This window comes from Artibeus jamaicensis, unplaced genomic scaffold (genome assembly GCF_021234435.1).
Source record: "Artibeus jamaicensis isolate MK-2021 breed Jamaican fruit bat unplaced genomic scaffold, CSHL_Jam_final scaffold_1964, whole genome shotgun sequence".
In the NCBI taxonomy this organism is placed as follows: Eukaryota; Metazoa; Chordata; class Mammalia; order Chiroptera; family Phyllostomidae; genus Artibeus; species Artibeus jamaicensis.
The window spans coordinates 42931297-42949711 of record NW_026522030.1 but is presented as its reverse complement, the minus strand read 5'-3'; the positions used below and the strand labels follow the sequence as shown (position 1 = coordinate 42949711).

Genomic DNA, 18415 nt, shown 5'->3' with positions numbered 1-18415 from the left:
TGTAGGGTGATGACTCAGGCTGCAGATCAGAATTTTATCATCTATCTCTGAGGAGTCAGCCATTCTATATGCCAAAGTCATGTAACCTGGTAAGTTTGGAAATATTTGGACTGTGAATTTGTAAATTAGGCCATAATCAGAGTGACGAGAATATATGATCACAGGAAGGCCATTCATTTTTCCCAGGACTACCCCAGTTTTAACTCTGAAAGTCCTATGTTCTGGGAATATCTTTGTCCTGGGCAAACCAGGACAGTTGGTCACCTCACCTCCAGGGAAGTGGCACTGAAAAGAATAAAACCCCCAGACAGCTGGGGGTTTTTTGGAAAGAAAAAGAACACATTTTTATTATTTTTTAATTGTTGTTCAATTACAGTTGTCCCCATTTTTGCCCCATTGCTCTCCTCTGCCTTGCCCATCCTCCCCTCCCACATTCAGTCATCCTGCCCCCAGTTGTCCTTGTCCATGGGACCTTTATACATGTTCCTGGACTTGACTCTTCTTCTTCTTCCGCTCTTATCGCCCTCCTCCCTCCCCTCTGGTCACTCTGTTTGTTCTTTATTTCCATGTCTCTGGTTCTGTTTTGCTTGCTTGTTTGTTTTGTTGATTAGGTTCCACTTACAGGTGAGATCATATGTACTTGTCTTTGACAGCCTGGACTGTTTCACTTAGCATAATAGTCTCCAGTTCCATCCACGCTGTCGTGAAGGGTAGGACAGCCTTCTTTCTTTCTGCTGTGTAATATTCCATTGTGTAAATGTACCACAGTCTTTTGATCCACTCATTTACTGATGGGTAAAAAAGAGTGCCATTTACTATTAGGTAGAGTTGCTGTCACTACCTGTCTTGGTAGTGAGGCTTAATATACTAGGTTTTCTGTAGGGTCCAGTGGCAAAGCTTCCCCTATCACCCAAGAAGGGTATTCAAGGGTGCACCCTTGAATATACCCTCTTCTTGTAGTTGAACTTTCATTGCTGTTGGCAGGTTAATGGTAGCAATTTACCCAGGCCAGTCAGCTGCAAGGACTGTCTGTGTCCACTGATGACCAACCTCTGCTCTCCATGGAGGATCAGCTTTGCAGGGGTAGGGTGGTGGTGCTCCGATGTGGTCTGTAGTTGTCCATTGTATGCACAGGCTCTGGGTTTCCTGGGTGGTATAGGCCAAGGTCAGCCCCATCCTATGTTCTTCCTTGAACACAGGAGCCACCCTTCCTGAGCTATTGCTTCCTAAAGCAATCTGAGGTGGCTGCTACTTGTGCTGGGCTTTGAAGTTTCCAGTTGGAACCAAGCTGTGAACCCAGGTTGGCTGCTATTAGCGCTGGTCCTGGGGCCACTAACTGGGGGCATGGGGGTTAGGGGCTCACTGAGGCCAGGTGTTGCTTGTTTGAGAGGATTTAGGAAGTTGTGTAGCTTTAGGAAGTTGTGTAGCTTTAGGAAGTTGTAGAGCCAAGACTAGCCATTTGTATGGAAAAGTCACTGTTAACAGCTTGGATGGGCCCATAAGATAGGTGGGATGGAGCCTCAGGGGGTCTCCAGGGCAGGGGAAAGAGGGATAGCCAGGTCAATGGAGTCTCAGATATGGCACTTACCTGCCAGCTCTGTGGGTCTGTGTAAGGGAGGGTTCAGAAAAGGATCAGTGGCCTCTGCTTGCCTTTCTATCTGGGAGAAAGCTGTCCCCCAGCTTTTGCCTTGATTCCACGCACTTCACATCCTATCCTTATGCCACTGGTGCCTTTCAAGCTGCTACTCCAGTGCTGGAGCTCTGAGGGAGTGGGTATCAATACGTAAGGCCATGTGTGGGTTATTTAAGAGGAATTACTTGGGACTCCAGAGGTTTCTTCCACCAACTCAATCCCCACTGGTTTTTACAGCCAGAAGTTGTGGGGACTTATTTTCTTGGCACTGGAACCCTGGACTGGGGGACCTGGTTTGGGCTGGGACTCCTCACTCTCGAGATATCCTTCCTGAATTTTTTTCCTCCTCACATGGATGTGGACCCAGCCTGTTTTGCATCTCTGTCCCTCCTACCAGTCTGGATGGATGTGGTTTCTTTAATTCAGTAGTTGTTGGACTTCCATTCAACTCAATTTCTGATGGTTCTGAGTGATGGTTGTTCTGCAGTGCAGTTGTAATTTTGATGTGGTTACGTGAGGAGGTGAGCTGTGTTTACCTATGCCTCCATCTTGACTGGAAGTAAGATGGCTGTTTTGAATGAAGGATATCCTTTATATCCTCTGAGATGAGTCCATTCCTTATTGACTTTAGTAGGATCACAGAGGCAGCCTCTGGAATACTAGGTGCTACTAGTACTTTGCCTCAACCTCATTCATTGTTCTTTCCACATCAGCACAATTGGGACCAGTCTTCCTGTGCCCAGATCATAAGAGTGCTGAGAAATACCTTTTTTTGTTTCTGCTAGCTTAATACTAAAATCAGTAAGGGCTAAGATTGTAGGGATGAGTTGGGAGACAAATTTTGGAGTGAGACTCAGCCCAAGGTTTTATTGGAGGAAGAAGAAAACTAGTGGGTTGAAAAACGGTAGTCCCAAAGGATGGAAGAACAAACACTCTTGAGCCTGATCGCTATCTGTCATCCGGATAGTGTCATATCCCCTTAGCACACATCCTCACTGTTCCGCAGCACAAGGAGAAAGCTGTAGTAAAGGCACAGCACTGATCCTGTCTGCTGACTCCTCTCAGAGATCTTCAAATGTAATATTGATTATATATAATAATAATGGTAACAAATTGTAGGAATTGTTTTGGTACTGGTTACTCAACAGCTATGGAAAATACATTTATGGTGTCCAGTTAGTGGGTCTTTTTAGATGCTAGCTTTATTTGTAGCTTCAATGTACTTTTATTCCTTCCTCTTAAAAACTCTTAGAGAAGTATAGAAATGATATGCCTGGCCTTTTCTTAAACATGGATAGTGCTTCAGGTGATGCTTTCGTTTGCTGAGTTGTTTTTCTGAGTTGGTTATGGATTTATTTAAGTACAGTGATACTCTTGGTCTTGCCAACCTGGAAACAAGCCGAATGTGATCACTATAGAGAAGCCGGGATGAGCTGCCCAGATGTTGTTCCCAAACTAAGTCGAGGGGCAGCTGCCCAGGAGCTCAGTAATGTGTTGGCTGTAGTAATTCCCGACTGATTCCCAAATGTTCCTTTCCTTTCTAATGTTTATTGTATGCTAATTAAAGAGAATAATTTTATCCAAATTGCTACTATTCTTCAGGCATTTTGAGGAAACAAGGTTTTCATAATCAAATTGCTAACTCTGCTTCAGAATTTAGGAGTTGGTACCCACTCCCTCCTGAAAATGAGTAAATGAATTCAACCAATGAATGGATGAATTCAATCACTCAAGAAATATTTATTAAATACACCTACTGTGGTATTCAATACTCATGTGGCCATAGGATGAACTATTAACCCAAGAGCTGCAGTCCCAATTTTAGACTAGGAAGAGAAAGAGACACCAGTCGAATAACAGTATGTCTGCTAGGGGAAGTGCACCGAATACGGTGTAAATGGACTCCAAATGCGTAAAATAGGGACGCTGACTTCCTCTGCATGAAAGGGATCAGGAAGGACTTTCCAAAGAAATTAATACATGAACTGAGCTCTGGGGAGTGGGTAGGATTTAACAGGAGTGGGGACAGGGTTGGGGTGGCCGCACTCCAGGCAGAAGGAGCAGTGTGGGCAGATGCCTCTGGGAGGAGGAAGTGCATCACGTTCGTGAAACTGGAAGATGATGTTAAGACCTGTGGTTAAGGTAGGGTCTGGTTGGCCTCAAGTAAATGAGATACAAAATAAAATCTTTATGGTGGAAAACAACAGGATTGATGTTTATATTAAAGTTTTTGGATTAAATACTTAATGTAAAAGCAGGATTGTTCTTTAGAGAAATATCTAAAATATATAGTTAAGTACAAAGAAGAAAGTCACTCATAGCCACACACCCAAACACAAACCATTAACATCTGGGTTGCTTATATTCCTAGTGAGTCTCCTATACACAGGTTTTATACAGGTGTTGAAACTGTACTATGTGTATTATTTTATATGTTGCTTCTGTTTTCTTACTATTAAGCTATAAATGTCAACCCATATTGTTATGTACTCTAAGTATCCTTTTCATTAGGGGCATAATCACCCTGTTTAATCTGTTGAGCAGGTTCCATCCTGGTTCTCAGTCCACATGGAAGAAGATCCATGAAAGGGTATGCAGTCTTCTGACATCCCACCGAGCTCGGCAACGCCTAAATGAGGTTAGGGCTTCTCATCAAACCAGATCTTTGCAGAATAACATGGGAACTGGGACTTAACAGTTCATTGGGGAAGACAGACATTAATCAAGGAACTGCAAAAATAAATGTAAAATTGTGACACTTACCAAGGAGAGTATATGGTGTCCTGGGAGTGCAGGAAAAGGGGTGTTTCACTTGGTTGGGAAGTCAGAGCAGCTTCCCTGGGGAGAGACAGTGGAGCTTGGAACTGAACAATGAGTAGCAGCTAATTTGGAGCACAGCATGCATCAAAAGAAGGTCCTGCAGCAAGAGGGAGGAGGGTCCTTTCAAAGGACTTAGAGAAGACAGTGTAACTGACCCAAAGCACATTCCCTTCCACCAGACATAGGAATTCTGGTCCAGGGGTGGACCCAGAGAAGTGTGCGTGGTCTGCGTAAGGCCCACAGCAAGGAAGAAATTTTCCCTAAAAGCTGTTGAACGAACTCCAAAAGAGTCTGGTAGTTTTCCTAGAAATAAATCATAGATTTGTTCAAGGGCCCTAGAGTTTTCAAACCAGAAACAGCCAGGCAAAACCCTGTTTTGAAGAAGAGAGAAAAGTTAAAATTCTTACAGTAAAAGGTACATTCTTGAGAATTATCATTCCTACATTCTTAGTCATAGGGTATGTCCAGAATGGTTGTCAGGTGACAGCCAATCAGGATGAATGATGGCTGCCAGGTGGTTGGAGTATGCGCACCAGGCGGTCTGGTCACATCCAGTGACCTAGCTGTCAGGTGTATGTAGGAGGCCTTCAGGTTATCTGGAGGTCCAGATGCATAACCAGGCATTGATGCAGGATTGGAAAGTTAAAAAATAATTTAAGTTAGAACTAGGCTAACTTAGGCTAGTTAGAACAAAAATTGTTTTTTTTCTCATGCCTGAATCTTGATAATGTTAACAATTTTAGCAGCTGCGTTGAAGTGACCCCATTTTATATATTCCCTATCTTTACTCTTTTCTCAAAGTTAATAAGGTGTTTTGTGGGGAATGTTTCTGATTCGTAGGTAGATACAGCCAGTACTTTGTCTGCTGCAGATGGACAGTCATTAGTTACGTGACCTGTCACCATTTCAGAAGAATTCAAATGGAAGGTTTGAGTGCCCACGGTGGTTGGATTTCACTGTACCGTGTAGTTGAATTGGTTGTACTGACTTACTTAAAAATGCTGGCGTATCCTAAATCTATAGGGTGACACTTAAAATGAGTAACGATTACTGTACCACGGGGGTAGTGGATTACTTCCTCTCTGAAAAGTCACAGTCTTTCCAAGTAAGGAAATCCCTTTAAAATGTAAAAAGAAAGGAAGGGAGAGAACAAAGGAAGGAAGGAAGGAGAAGGAGGAAGAGAGAGAGAAGGAAAGAGTACCTATGTTCACACATGAATGTGAACCCCAGATACAGAGTATACGGCATTCATACACCTCTTAAATGCAAAACTACAAAGTGTTCTGTCACTGATCCTTATTACATTATGAGTAATGCAGTTGCTGCATTTGTTTTTTTTTATAGGAGGATTTTATCTCTGAAGTAAGTCACACCCTTGAAAGACCAAACTACCCTCTGAAGAACTACCCGGTTCGTGCACAGAGATATTTTTAAGCTGATGTCTTCTTATATAAGTAAGCAGCTTAAGTGCTTCTTATCATGATTTGCTAAAATGATTTTAGTTTCCTGCTGTCAGTATGAGGTACTTAGAAAATGCACTGGACAAATGCGAAAAAGACCTAAGAACCATGTTCCTCCTTCACAGAGTGGCAATGACAGCACGTATGTGGGTCTGCCAGCTCTCTTGCCTCCCCCGTGTCTCTGTCTCTCTCCTTATCTAATGGCCCCTCTTTTCAGCTCCTTTAACACAAGTTTTTCCTGCTGTGAGGCCTTTGTGCACGTTGCCCTCTCTGTCTGGAATACTCTTCCTGCTCCTGCTTGGGTCACTTCTGTTCATTCTTTGAGTCTCATGAATTTCTGTGACACTTCCTCCCCTTCTGAGGCATACCTTTTTCTTAGCACCCTGTACTTTCATAAGGTATGACATAGTTTGTTGTTATATGTTTATATGGCCTGATTGCTTAAAAGTCTGCCCCTTCTTCTTGAGTGAAACCTGCCTCTCCTGCTCACTATTTTATAGCCGGCATTCAGTGCACTACAATGGAATCTCATTTAACTTGGGTGAATTCAACCACACATGCTAGGCCTGTGTTCTCAACAAGAACCAAGCTCCCATGCCCTACCTGTTGCTGTCTTTGTATCAGATGACTCTCCACTGTGGTTGGCGCTCAGTAAATATTTTTTATGAGTGAATGCTGAATGAGGTAATGAGGCAACCCTGAATTCAAGTACGAGGCAAGTAGTTGGCCACATAGTAAGATGTCATCATTTCTCAGGTATTCTTTTCCATTCCTAACCCAGGCCCAAAGTAATAATAGCTAATAGCTCTTCATTATCAAGTGCTTCTTGAGTGCCAGGAACTGGTCCAAATACTTCACATGTATTAAATGTGTTCATGAAGTAGTTACTATCATTACTTCCATTTTATGGACAGGGAAACTGAGGCACAGAACACGCAGGCACCTTGCTCAAGGTGCCACGACTAGCGAATGGCACAACTGAAACAGGAACCTGGGTATCTGACTTCAGTGACCACACCTTTAATCATTACATTCTGTTGCTTCTCCAAACCTAGGGTGCGTGATAGGAGAACTCTGGGGAGAAAGAGCAGAGCCCTTTGGACCCCGGGAGAGTTTGTGGGCATTTCCAGGACTATCTCTCACAAGGATCCTTTGGTGTTGTATTATGAAGTCCCTCATTCCAGCAATTCTAAATAATTATGAGTCTTTTTAAACAATAAAGAAGTGTGGGATAATATGCTATGTTTTTACTTAGGGTCAGGCTCCTGAAAATCCGGTTTGCGGGCCCTAGGACTGGCCGGGGCGCCCGCCTGCAGCACAGAGGAATGTGGAGGGCAGCTCAGTAGTTGCCGGTTTTGCAGGCTCCTACTTTAGAACGTTCTGCTTGGTAGATTAGAGCATGGATTCCGGGCCACTTCATCTCCGGTTGCCAGAACAGTCATCTAGGCATTTATTAGGTAGTTATACAGAACACAACTCACATAATTACCACTTAGGGAACATGGCCCACATAATTACCCAATGACAAATTGCGCTGAAATTCAACACAGGTGACATTGAGTTACAGAAAGCCCTGAACCAGCTAATATGGGGACACTGATGTAAGGGGATAGAGAGGAAATGAGAAAAAATTAGTAAATTCCTGGAAAATAGGTTTCCAGTACAACACAAGATCCCATCCAATGGTCTCTATGCCCAGTTCCCGGGTCATGGACACCTGCCTGGTGAGGCAGGGGTGCTGCAGGGCTGTGGGTAGGAGGGTTTTCGTGGTTGTAAAAACCCGGATGACTTTGGCTGTCTTAAGCAAATAGGACATTTATTAGAAAGAGGCTGATATCTCAGTGAATTCAGAGAAGACCCAAATAAGCAAGGGGAAGCAGCTAAAGCAGGGCAGCCCCAGTCATGCCGTGAGGTAGGAAGACAGCCCCAGAGAGGAGCGTCCCGCAGAAGACCCAGTGGGTTTCCACTACCCGCCTCCTTCCCTGCTTTTCTCAGCGAAGCCCTCCTGCTTGCAGCACCATTTTTAAAAAACAGTTCCGCACTGAACATTCTGTATGTCCTAATGTCCTCACCCTCCCACCCCAGAATAGCCTCTGTGTTCTCACCTCTAGAATGGAATGTTTTGTCAGGATCGCAGAATACCGGAGGTGGTATATTCAGCTTAACAAACTGACTCAAGGTACTAATGTGTTTAATCATTGCCCACCTCAAATTTGGTGTCAAGAACACTATCTTTCTTTCTTTTTTTTTTTTGATCGTGCTCACGTCCTACCTCCTGACACAAGTCACTGCAGGATTGGAGGGCAGCACCAGTTCTCGCCCCTTCCTTCCCTTCTCCCCTTTCACTGTTTCACTGTTGATCAGCTCTCCCTCCCTGGTTTCCTAGTGATCTCAAGATTTGGGGGAATTGAAAAAGTAGAATCTTACCACAAAAAGGCCAGGGATTCTTGAGCCAAAAATAATAAGCCCAAAATTGTCTAACTAGGGAATGTGTAGAGGAAATGAGTAAAAGGGGTTGGAGTATATTTCCCCTTATTCTGGATGGTTTGGGAGGTGGTAGTTTGGGTCCCTGCCCCAACAGGTTGGCTCAGTTGGTCGGAGCATCATCGTGTGCACCAAAAGGTTGCAGGTTTGATTCTGGTCAGGGCACATACCTTGAGTTCAATACCTGGTCAGGGCGTGTATAGGAGGCAACTGATTGATATTTCTCTCTCATTTACATGTTTCTCTCTCTCTCCCTTGCTCTCTCTCTAAAATCAATAAAGATATCCTCGGGTGAGTATTAAAAAAAAACAGATTATTCCTTGTATATTTTTAAATGGTTAAAATGGGGGTCTTTATGTTATGCAAATTTTATCACAAAAAAAATCACGTAAACACACACAAACACCGATTATTCCTAGTTCTCTTAGAAGGCATGATTATCTTTGTGTCATGGTTCTTACCAAGTGTGTGAGCTGATTGCCCAGGTCCGGTCTGTACTTGCTGAGATTCCGCTTCGGAGGATGGGCTTGTAAGGCCCGCCCCTGTGAAACCCCCTGGTCCCTTGAGCAGAGCCAGGCCCTCTGTCTTTTGCTCCTCCACAGGCCTCTACTTAGTACTTATTTCCTTCAGCCTTGTACTGCAATTGGTTTTCCTTATGAAAGCTCTCTCAAGAAGGGGATGGAGGACTGGAAGGGGAGTCTCTAAACGGAGGGGAGACTGACCAAATGGCACCAACTCTGGCCCCACTGAGTGTCCTGTGGTCCCAGTTGCCACCACCATGGCTGGCCTTCAGGGGGAGCTAGTCCACTTTTAATGCTCGGAGCCAGAGGGTGAGCAAGGAATGCAGGCACAGACAGAAATTATAGCAAAAAACTTTTCTAAAAGAATAGCCAAAAGGAAGTAAACCAAGAAAAAAAAAACAGGGCAAAAATTAACTGAAGGGCTAGTTTCTGATTCCGTCAGAGCTCATTGGGCTTCCAGCTCCTAAAGTAGTAGCTAGCATGGCCTCCAGGCTGACTTCCCTGCTGGTAGGCAGGAGCTATTTTACTTCCTCCCACAGCGGCTCCTTCACCTCCATTATGACCAAAGCAAAAAGCAAGCCAGGCTATATACAGACTCTAAACTCCAACTTTAGGGACCCTCACTCTTTGATTTGGTCACCAGGTTCTGAGGGATTTGTCATTTGGTGGCTTGTGGGGATTGACTCAGTGGATAGTGACTCACCGGTGGCCCTTCATCCCAGGAGTCCCACAGACCCGGCAGGCAGTGGCTGTGCACCCAAACCACAAGGCAGATCCCTGAGTCAGCAGTCCTCTCTGAGCATCAGAATCATGAAGAAGTGGGGAGGGGCTCTGAAAAATACTGATGCCCAGGCTCCACCTCAGACCAATTCAATCGGAATCTCTGCACTGTGCTCAGTATTGTTAAAACTGTTCTCCAGGGGATTCTGATGCATGTTTAAGATTGAGAATCTCTGCAGTGGGCTGCCAGTGCCTTGAGGATGGGAACTTGGAACACCCCCCAGTCCTATACTGTCCATGCTCAAAAATGTTTGTTCCACAGAATGGAATTGATGGGGCGCATGTTTACCAGTTTAGCTCAGTGACACGTAGCAGTTCCTGCTCGTATACAGTGTACCAAGGACCACACTAACTCCTCACAATAGCACTCTGCAGAGGTGGGTACTCTCCAGAGTACAATGTACTCTGCTGTACATTGTACAAAGAGGTCAGGTAGCTTGCCCAAGACCACACAGCTGCTTTGTCATGCTAAGTAATATTGCTTCATTCTGCATTGGGAACATAGGACAAGGGGCTCAGATACCAGGTGATCCCAAGGAAGAGGCATGCCAAGATTAGGATAGAGTGAGATCATCTTTTCCTTGACTGTGTTGATTGTGTGTTCTTTTTTCTCAGTCCCACCTGTAGGGGACACTGAAAGAAAGCTGGAAGAGTATCATGAAGAACTCCCTCATCCAGGCAACTGACACATCCTTAGGGAAATGAACAATTTTTGTTATGTGTGGGAGTTGCCGGTGTCTAATCCACTTTAAATCAAACCCTGTGCTCAATCTTTTGTACCCAGGTAAGAGTTGTTGATTAAAGTGTTCATTGTTTGGAGCTCATATTTTCTTGTGGAGCTGGAAAATGTGTGTTTTAGTTTGTTTAAGTGTTTGTTTGGAGCTTGAAATAAAAAATAACAATAGTTAAGTGGTAGGTGCTTGGAAAGTGCTTCTTATAATTTTATTGAAAATGTCAAGATGCCTTTTCAGGTATTCCTCATTTTTGGCATGGAGTGTCCTTGAAAAGTCCTTTTTTTCTCTCTTTCCTTCCCTCCCTCCTTCCTCCTTAATTTCACCCTTTCTCTCTTTCTTTCCAAATCAATTTATGTTTTACATCAGCTAGAGGAAGCTGCTATTTAGTAGAATAACCTGATAAATTCTCTAGGGAAAGACTACCAACCTGATTTTTTCTTTTTTGGTAAATCTGTTTTTTTTTATGTTGTTTATTTGTTTTTTAGTGTTAGGCTTTCTGTACATGAAATGCACTGAAAATATAGGAAGAGGGAGGCTTGCATCTGGAGAATTAAAATCTTGATTTAAAAGGTTCAATTTTGCCCTGGCTGAGGTGGCTCAGTGGACTGAGCACCAGCCTGCAAACCGAAGGGTTGCTGGTTTGATTCCCAGTCAGGGCACGTGCTTGGGTTTTGGGCTAAGAAGTCCCTGGTGGGGAGTGTGTGACAGGCAACCACGCATTGATGTTTCTCCTCCTCTCTTCTTTCCTCCCTTCCCATATCTCTAAAAATAAATAAATAAAATCTTTTAGAAAAGGTTCCATTTCTATGATACATTTGTAGGAAGAGGCTAATTTCTTTGGACTACAGTTTAAACTCATTCTTCTGCCACTCTCCCTCCTCTTGTTCAGCAGCTCTTCATAAATTTACATGAGGAACAACAGCTTCCTCCACATTGCTCTGAAAGATCTACGTTAAGCGAATAGGCTTTGTAAATATGACTGCCGAAACTGGCTTTAAAATTAGAAGGGTGCTCACACGGTTTGAGGGAGCGCGAAGAGGGTGCCATGGGATGAAATGGAGCTAGCGGCACATCTGTCTCCATGAGCACAGACCCCGAAAAGCGAGGGCCTGGAGGCGGAAACCTTTGTCTTCCTCCGTAGTATAACCTGAGCACTTTCCTCTACCACGCCCTGCAACCGTGGGGGTTTGGGGAGATACGATGAAGGGTCAGGGCTTCCTTTCTCATTATGACCATAGGAGTTGGTTCATTAGGTAAGTTAGGAAAAGGAAATTCAGAATTAAAGGAGGAAAGAAAAACCTCCCAAAGCAAACACAATAAAACAACACTCATTTGTCCTCTTCTCAGAATCTCAGCCAAACGAAGGTATATGTTACAATAAACACTGCACCTTTGGAAAACAGACAACAGGCTTAGATTTCACCTGCTTATACATTCTCAGAGCATCTGAAATTATAGTTTATTTTTGTATCTAAGTTGTCATAAAAAATAAAAAATACTGCATCCCATAAGACCGAGCTACAATTCTTTGGAAAGGACTACTCACGAAGGAGGGTGTGAGCAGTCAGAGGAGGCCGTTCAGATCAGTTGGTAGCGCGTGTGGCTTTATTGCTCAGGTATACTCTGTGACATTCATGTTTGTTTTTTAGCATAACTTCTTAATTCGATTTATGAATAAGATCTTAAATGTCCACCCTTATTTAAAGTCTTTTTGTTGTTCTTTTTCACAACTCAATCTGCCCTTTTCTCATTTTCTGATCTGTTAACTCTATTGTTTAAATTATTCTGATTTTACCTTTCTCCAGGAATTACTTTAGTTTTGAGGAATCATATTGGGCCAGGGTTGCAGCTGAGACCTTTTGCTTTTGGAGTATATAATAACATGAATAATTTTGTGACATATTGGGGTTTGGACTCCTTTTGGGAAGATCTGTCGTTGAACATAATAAACATTCCCCTTGTCTTACTTCAGTTTATTATTCCTTTCTTGACTTTCACAGTTGCTGATCTATCAAAGCCTGGACCATATTTTCCAAACATGTTTCACAGGGTCTGGGTTTGCAGAGAGTCTTGGGAAGATCTTCCTCATGGAGCCTGGGCCCTGTAAGCAAAGCCACCGTAGAATGAAGTCATTTCCCTATTGTCACCTGACTGACTCAAAGTTAACTGAAGCCTATAGGCCCTGAATTCAAAAAAGGGTCTGTTTATAATGGGATGTAAGATGTCTGTTAGGGCACATAACCTGCTGTCTCTCAGATTGCCAGGCATCTGAATAAAGTGCCCATAAAGATTTAAAAAATATGAGTGTATATGATTAGTTTAACATAAAAGAAAATAGTCGGTTTTAAATGTGTAATTAGCGGCTGGATGGGTTATGTGTGCAAGTTCAGCCCAGCCGCTGAGTGCCTGGCCACTTGCAGTAACAGCCATGGATGGCTCTGCCTGATTAGTTCCGTTTAAGGAGCGCTCTGGCCTCTCTGAGAGCAACCCAAGGAAATGCCATGTTTTCCAATCTGTGTGTGTCACCAATAAATCTGCTAGCACCATCTGAGGGACCTCTGTCCCAGCCCTCCTTGGGGACGCGCAGGTTTTGGGGAGAAGCCCCTCCTGTCTTTCCCTGTACCAGGAACTCTGCTGACAACGATAACTGCAGAACTGCTACCCTCAGCCTCCTGGGGTCTGGTCCCTCCCACTCCTCCACACTGAGTCTAGGGGCAGCAATAATTACTTTGTTCATCAGAGGAAAGAGCCTGTGCTTAGTTTCACCTTAGAACTAGGAAATTAGGCAAACATGGGGTCATGCCAACATACAGGCTTTTCCCTGGTGCAGATGGGTCCTTTCCAGCATGGATGGGTTGTTGGAGCTTCTTTAGAGTGAGTAGCTCCCACTCTGAAAATTTCCCCTTGAGATTCTGTATCTTTTAGAGTGACCCTCCCACACCCCAGTAAGAATATGTATTTTCTTTCTTTTTCTGATTAGTAAATGAAAGCTCTTTTATTGCTTGATAAACAAGGATACAGTGACACATATTCATAAGAAACAAAACGACCCTGGCTGGTGTGGCTCAGTGGATTAATGGTTAAGTTTCGGCGCCCCCTTTCTAGTAAATAAAATCTTTTTTTAAAACGAATTCCTCCCCAAATGATCCTAGAGCAGGAGGTATCAATCTTTTAACTTTTTAAAACTATATTTTATTGATTATGCTTTTATAGTTGTCCCATTTTTTCTCTCCCATTTATCCCCTCCACCCAGTACATACCCTCCCACCAGCATTTCCCCTTAGTTTTTAGTTCATGGGTCATACATGTAAGTTTTTTGACTTCTCCATCTCCTATATTATTTATAACCTCCCCCTGTCTATTTTGTACCTACCATTTATGCTTCTTATTCCTTGTACCTTTTCCCTCATTCTCCCTGCACCCCTCCCCATTGATAAGCTTCCATGTGATCTCCATTTCTGTGATTCTGTTGCTGTTCTAGTTGTTTGCTTAGTTTGTTTTTTCTTTCTTTCTTTCTTTCTTTCTTTCTTTCTTTCTTTCTTTCTTTCTTTCTTTCTTACGGATCAGTTGTTGATAGTTGTGAGTTTGCTCTCATTTTACTGTTCATATTTTTGATCAAATGATAGAGGACTTTTTCTTAGATAAGTCCCTTTCACATTTTATATAATAAGGGCTTGGTGAGGATGAACTCCTTTAACCTGACCTTATCTGGGAAGCACTTTAGCTGCCCTTCCATTCTAAATGAAAACTTTGCTGGATAGAGTAATCTTGGATATAGGTCCTTGCCTTTCATGACTTGGAATACTTCTTTCCAGCCCCTTCTTTCCTGCAAGGTTTCTTTTGAGAAATCAGCTGATAGCCTTATGGGAACTCCTTCATAGTTAACTGTCTCCTTTTTTCTTTCTGCTTTTAAGATTCTTTCCTTATCTTTCACCTTGGGTAATGTAATTATGATGTGCCTTGGTGTGTGCTTCCTTGGGTCCAACTTCTTTGGGACTCTCTGAGGTTCCTGGACTTCCTGGAAGTCTATTTCCGTTGCCAGATTGGGGAAGTTCTCCATCATTATTTTTTCAAATAAGCTTTCAATTTCTAGCTCTTCTTCTTCTTCTGGCACCCTTATGATCCAGATGTTGGCATGTTTAAAGTTGTCCCAGAGGTTCCTAAGCCTCTCCTTATTTTTCTGAATTCTTGTTTATTCATTATGTTTTGGTTGAATGTTTATTTCTTCCTTCTGCTCCAAACTGTTGATTTGAATTCCGGTTTCCTTCCCTTCACTGTTGGTACCCTGCATATTTTTATTTACTTTGCTTAGCCTTCACTTTTTCATCTATTTTGTGACCATACTCAACCATTTCTCTGAGCATTCTGATTACCAGTGTTTTGAACTCTGCATCTGATAGGTTGCCTATCTCTTCATTGCTTAATTTTATTTTCGGAGCATTGATCTGTTCATTTGGGCAAGTTTGCTTTGTTTCGTTGTGGCGGTTACATAATAAGGGGCAGAGGCATTAGGTGTTTACAAGGGCGAGGCAACTCACATTACTGCATTCGGCACTGTATGTGGGGAAGGGGTCTAAGAGGGAACAGTGCCTGGCTCCCCACTGGCTTTCAGTCACTTCCCCTGCTCCCCACAAGCAAATTGGGTCCTTCTGGTGCTGATTCCTGGGTGGGTGGGTTTGTGTCTGTTCTAGGACCCTGTGGGTCTCTTCAGTGAACTGTCCTGTGAAGCTGGAAGTTTCTCCTGCCACTATAACACCCTCAGGTTTTTTATAGCCAGAGGTTTTGAGTCTTTCTTTTTCCATGCTGGAACCCTGTGTTGCATGCTCTGTCCTGCTCCCCAGTTGTTCCTCCCTGTTTATCCGCACTTGAATGTGGGACCACCTGGTCCTCCAGTCACCACCTTGCCACGCATCCTCTCTGCTCTGGCCGCCCATCTCCACTCCTTCTACCAGTCCACATGAATGTTTCTTCTTTAACTCCTTCATTGTTAGATTTCCATTCAACTCAATTTTCTGGCAGTTCTGGTTATTTTTTGTTTTTAAATATGCTGTTGTCCTGCTTTTGGTCATGGGAGGAGGCAAAGTGTATCTGTCTGTGGCTACATCTTGGTCATCCCCCCCTTTTTAAAATTTAAAAATAGCTTGAAGCCCATAAAAATTTACCCATAAGAATCACCTGCTGGGGCTCACTTTCTCTCTGTGGCGAACACAGCTCTATCTCCTCTCCAAGACCATGTGGGCCAATAGGACAGACAGAATACATCATATTGTATGGCTGGGTTTGCTTTGTATGTGTGGGAGGGTCATGTGGGGGAGGGCACTAGTCTCCACAGCATAAACCCTGAGATGGCAGCAGGAGTGCCTCAGCATTTCATGGCCTGCCCCAGAAATGACGAAGGGAATCAGAGGGCTGTCAGGTTACTGAGGCACTAGGATTAGTACTTTCTTTTTTTTTAAATTTTAATTAATTTTATTTAGTTATTTTTCAAGTACAGTTTTTGTCTATTTCTCCCATCCCAGCCTCCCCCGCCTCTTGCTCCCCACCTCCCTCCCATTTCCACCCCCCCTTAGTTCTCGTCCCTGTGTCCTTCCTATTTGTTTCTCCCAATCCCTCCCCCTTTTTCCCCTTAACTTCCCTTCCTACTCCCCTCTGGTCACTGTCCCCTTGTTCTCTATTTCAGTGTCTTTGTTTTTGTTTTTTTTTCTGCTTGCTTGTTTGTTTTGTTGTTTAGCTTCCTGTTAAAGGTGAGATCATATGGCATTTGTCTTTCAGCACCTGGCTTATTTCACTCAGCATAATGCTTTCCAGTTCCATCCATGTTGTTGCAAAAGGTAGTAACTCCTTCTTTCTCTCTGCAGCATAGAATTCCATTGTGTATATGTACCACAATTTTTTCATCCATTCATTTACTGATGGGCACCTAGGTTGCTTCCAACTCTTGGCTATTGTAAATTGTGCTGCTGTGAACATTGTGGTGCATGGGTTCTTTGATATTGATGTTTTAGGATTCTTAGGATATAATCCTAGCAGTGGAATTGCTGGGTCAAAAGGCAGGTTGATTTTTATTTTTCTGAGAAAATTCCATACTGTTTTCCATAATGGTTGTACCAGTCTGCAATCCCAGCAACAGTGAACTAAGGACCCCTTTTCCCCACACCCTCTCCAACATTTGTTGTTTGTTGCTTTGTTTATGATAGCCATCCTGACCGGTATAAAGTGGTATCTCATTGTGGTTTTAATTTGCATCTCTCTGATAGCTAACAATATTGAGCATCTCTTCATGTGTCTCTGAATGTTCTGTATGTCCTCCTTGGAGAAGTGTTGGTTCAAGTCCTTTTCCCTTTTCTTTTTTTAGCCACCACCAATTTTTTTATTTATTTATTTTTCTTTTTTTTTTATTGTTTATGCTGTTACAGTTGTTCTATTCCCCCTTTATTCCCCTCCACCCTACCCCCCATCCCCACCATCACCCCCCCTTTAGTTTATGACCATGTGTCTCAAGTCCTTTAGATTCTATATTTCCCATGCTATTCTTGCCCCCCATCTATTTTCTATCTACTGTCTATGCTACTTATTTTCTGTACCTTCTCCCCCTTCTCCTCCTCCCACTCCCCTGTTGCTAACCCTCCCTGAGATCTTCATTTCTATGTTTCCACTCCTGATCTAGCTGTCCTTTTAGTTTGCTTTCGTTTTAGGTGTGGTTGTTAATAACTGTGAGTTTGTTGTCCTTTCACTGTTCATGTTTCTTTAACTTCTTTTTCTTAGATAAGTCCCTTTAACATTTCATATAATAAGGGCTTGGTGATGATGAACTCCTTGAATTTGATCTTATCTGAGAAGCACCTTATCTGTCCTTCCATTTTAAATGAAAGTTTTGCTGGATAGAGCAATCTTGGTTGTAGGTCTTTAGATTTCATGGCTTGGAATATCTCTTTCCAGCCCCTTCTTGCCTGTAAGGTCTCTTTTGAGAAATCCGCTGACAGTCTGATGGGGACTCCTTTGTAGGTGACTGTCCCCTTAGCTCTTGCTGCTTCTAGGATTCTCTCCTTCATTTTAATCTTGGCTAATGTAATTACGATGTGCCTTGTTGTGTTCCTTCTTGGGTCCAACTTCTTTGGTACTCTCTGAGCTTTGGTACTCTCTTGGATTTCCTGGAAGTCTATTTCCTTTGCCAGATTGGGGAAATTCTCCTTTATTATTTGTTCAAATAAGTTTTCCACTGGTGGCTGTGCCTTTCCCCCTTCTGGTACCCCTATAATTCGGATGTTGGAGCGTTTAAAGATGTCCTGGAGGTTCCTAAGACTCTCCTCATTTCTTTGAATTCTTGCTTCTTGACTCTTTTCTGTTTGGCCATTATTTGCTTTCTTCTGGTCCACTCCATTGATTTGAGTCCCAGTTTCCTTTTCATTGCTATTGGTGTCCTGTGCAATTCCATTCATTTCAATTAGTTTCGCCTTCATATATTTGTCTGATTTGTCGGTATAATCAACCAGTTCTGTGAGGATCCTGATCACCAATGTTTTAAACTGTGCGTCTGTGAGTTTTGCTATTTCTTCATCGCTTAAATTTATTGGCTCTGGGGCTCTGAGATCCTCCTGCGCCATTCTTGGTCTGTTCGGGCCCTTTAAGTGTGAGAAGCGGCGCCCGTGGATTCCCAGGTCGCTGGATTGTGACGCTGTATGTGGGGGCGTGGCCAGAGCAGGGAAATGGCGACCCCCTCTGCCGCTTCTCACAGCTGGGTGCGGAGGAGCAGTGCCTTAGGTGGTTCACCTGGGCCGGGCCGCTCAGAGTCGCTGGGTTATGACGCTGTATGTGGAGGTGGGGTCAGAGCAGGGAAATGGCGGTGCCCTCCACTGCCGCTTGCCGTGGGGACCTGCCGGCCCGGTCCAACCTCCTACTCCCTCGCCTGTGCACCCGCGCACAAATGCGCGACCTCAGTCAACACGCAGCCCCGGGCCCGGCTGTCTCCCCTGCGGTCGCTCG

The 18415-nt window shown here is 43.6% G+C and overlaps 1 protein-coding gene across 5 annotated transcripts in view; it reads left to right on the top strand.

Annotated features, from left to right (window-relative positions):
* SPATA6L (spermatogenesis associated 6 like) overlaps positions 1-12732 on the top strand; it is a 59522-nt gene extending 46790 nt beyond the window's left edge. For 4 of the 5 annotated variants that reach the window (XM_053656115.1, XM_053656114.1, XM_053656113.1 and 1 more), the window contains 3 exons: positions 4178-4271; positions 5798-5907; positions 10314-10592. In XM_053656115.1, the coding sequence (XP_053512090.1) occupies positions 4178-4271; positions 5798-5887 (184 nt within the window). In that variant the 3' untranslated portion in view covers positions 5888-5907; positions 10314-10592. Of the gene's footprint in view, positions 1-4177; positions 4272-5797; positions 5908-10313; positions 10593-12432 lie in introns of those variants that run through there. The other variant, XR_008389879.1, reaches the window with a different exon arrangement.
* Positions 12733-18415: the final 5683 nt, after the last annotated feature.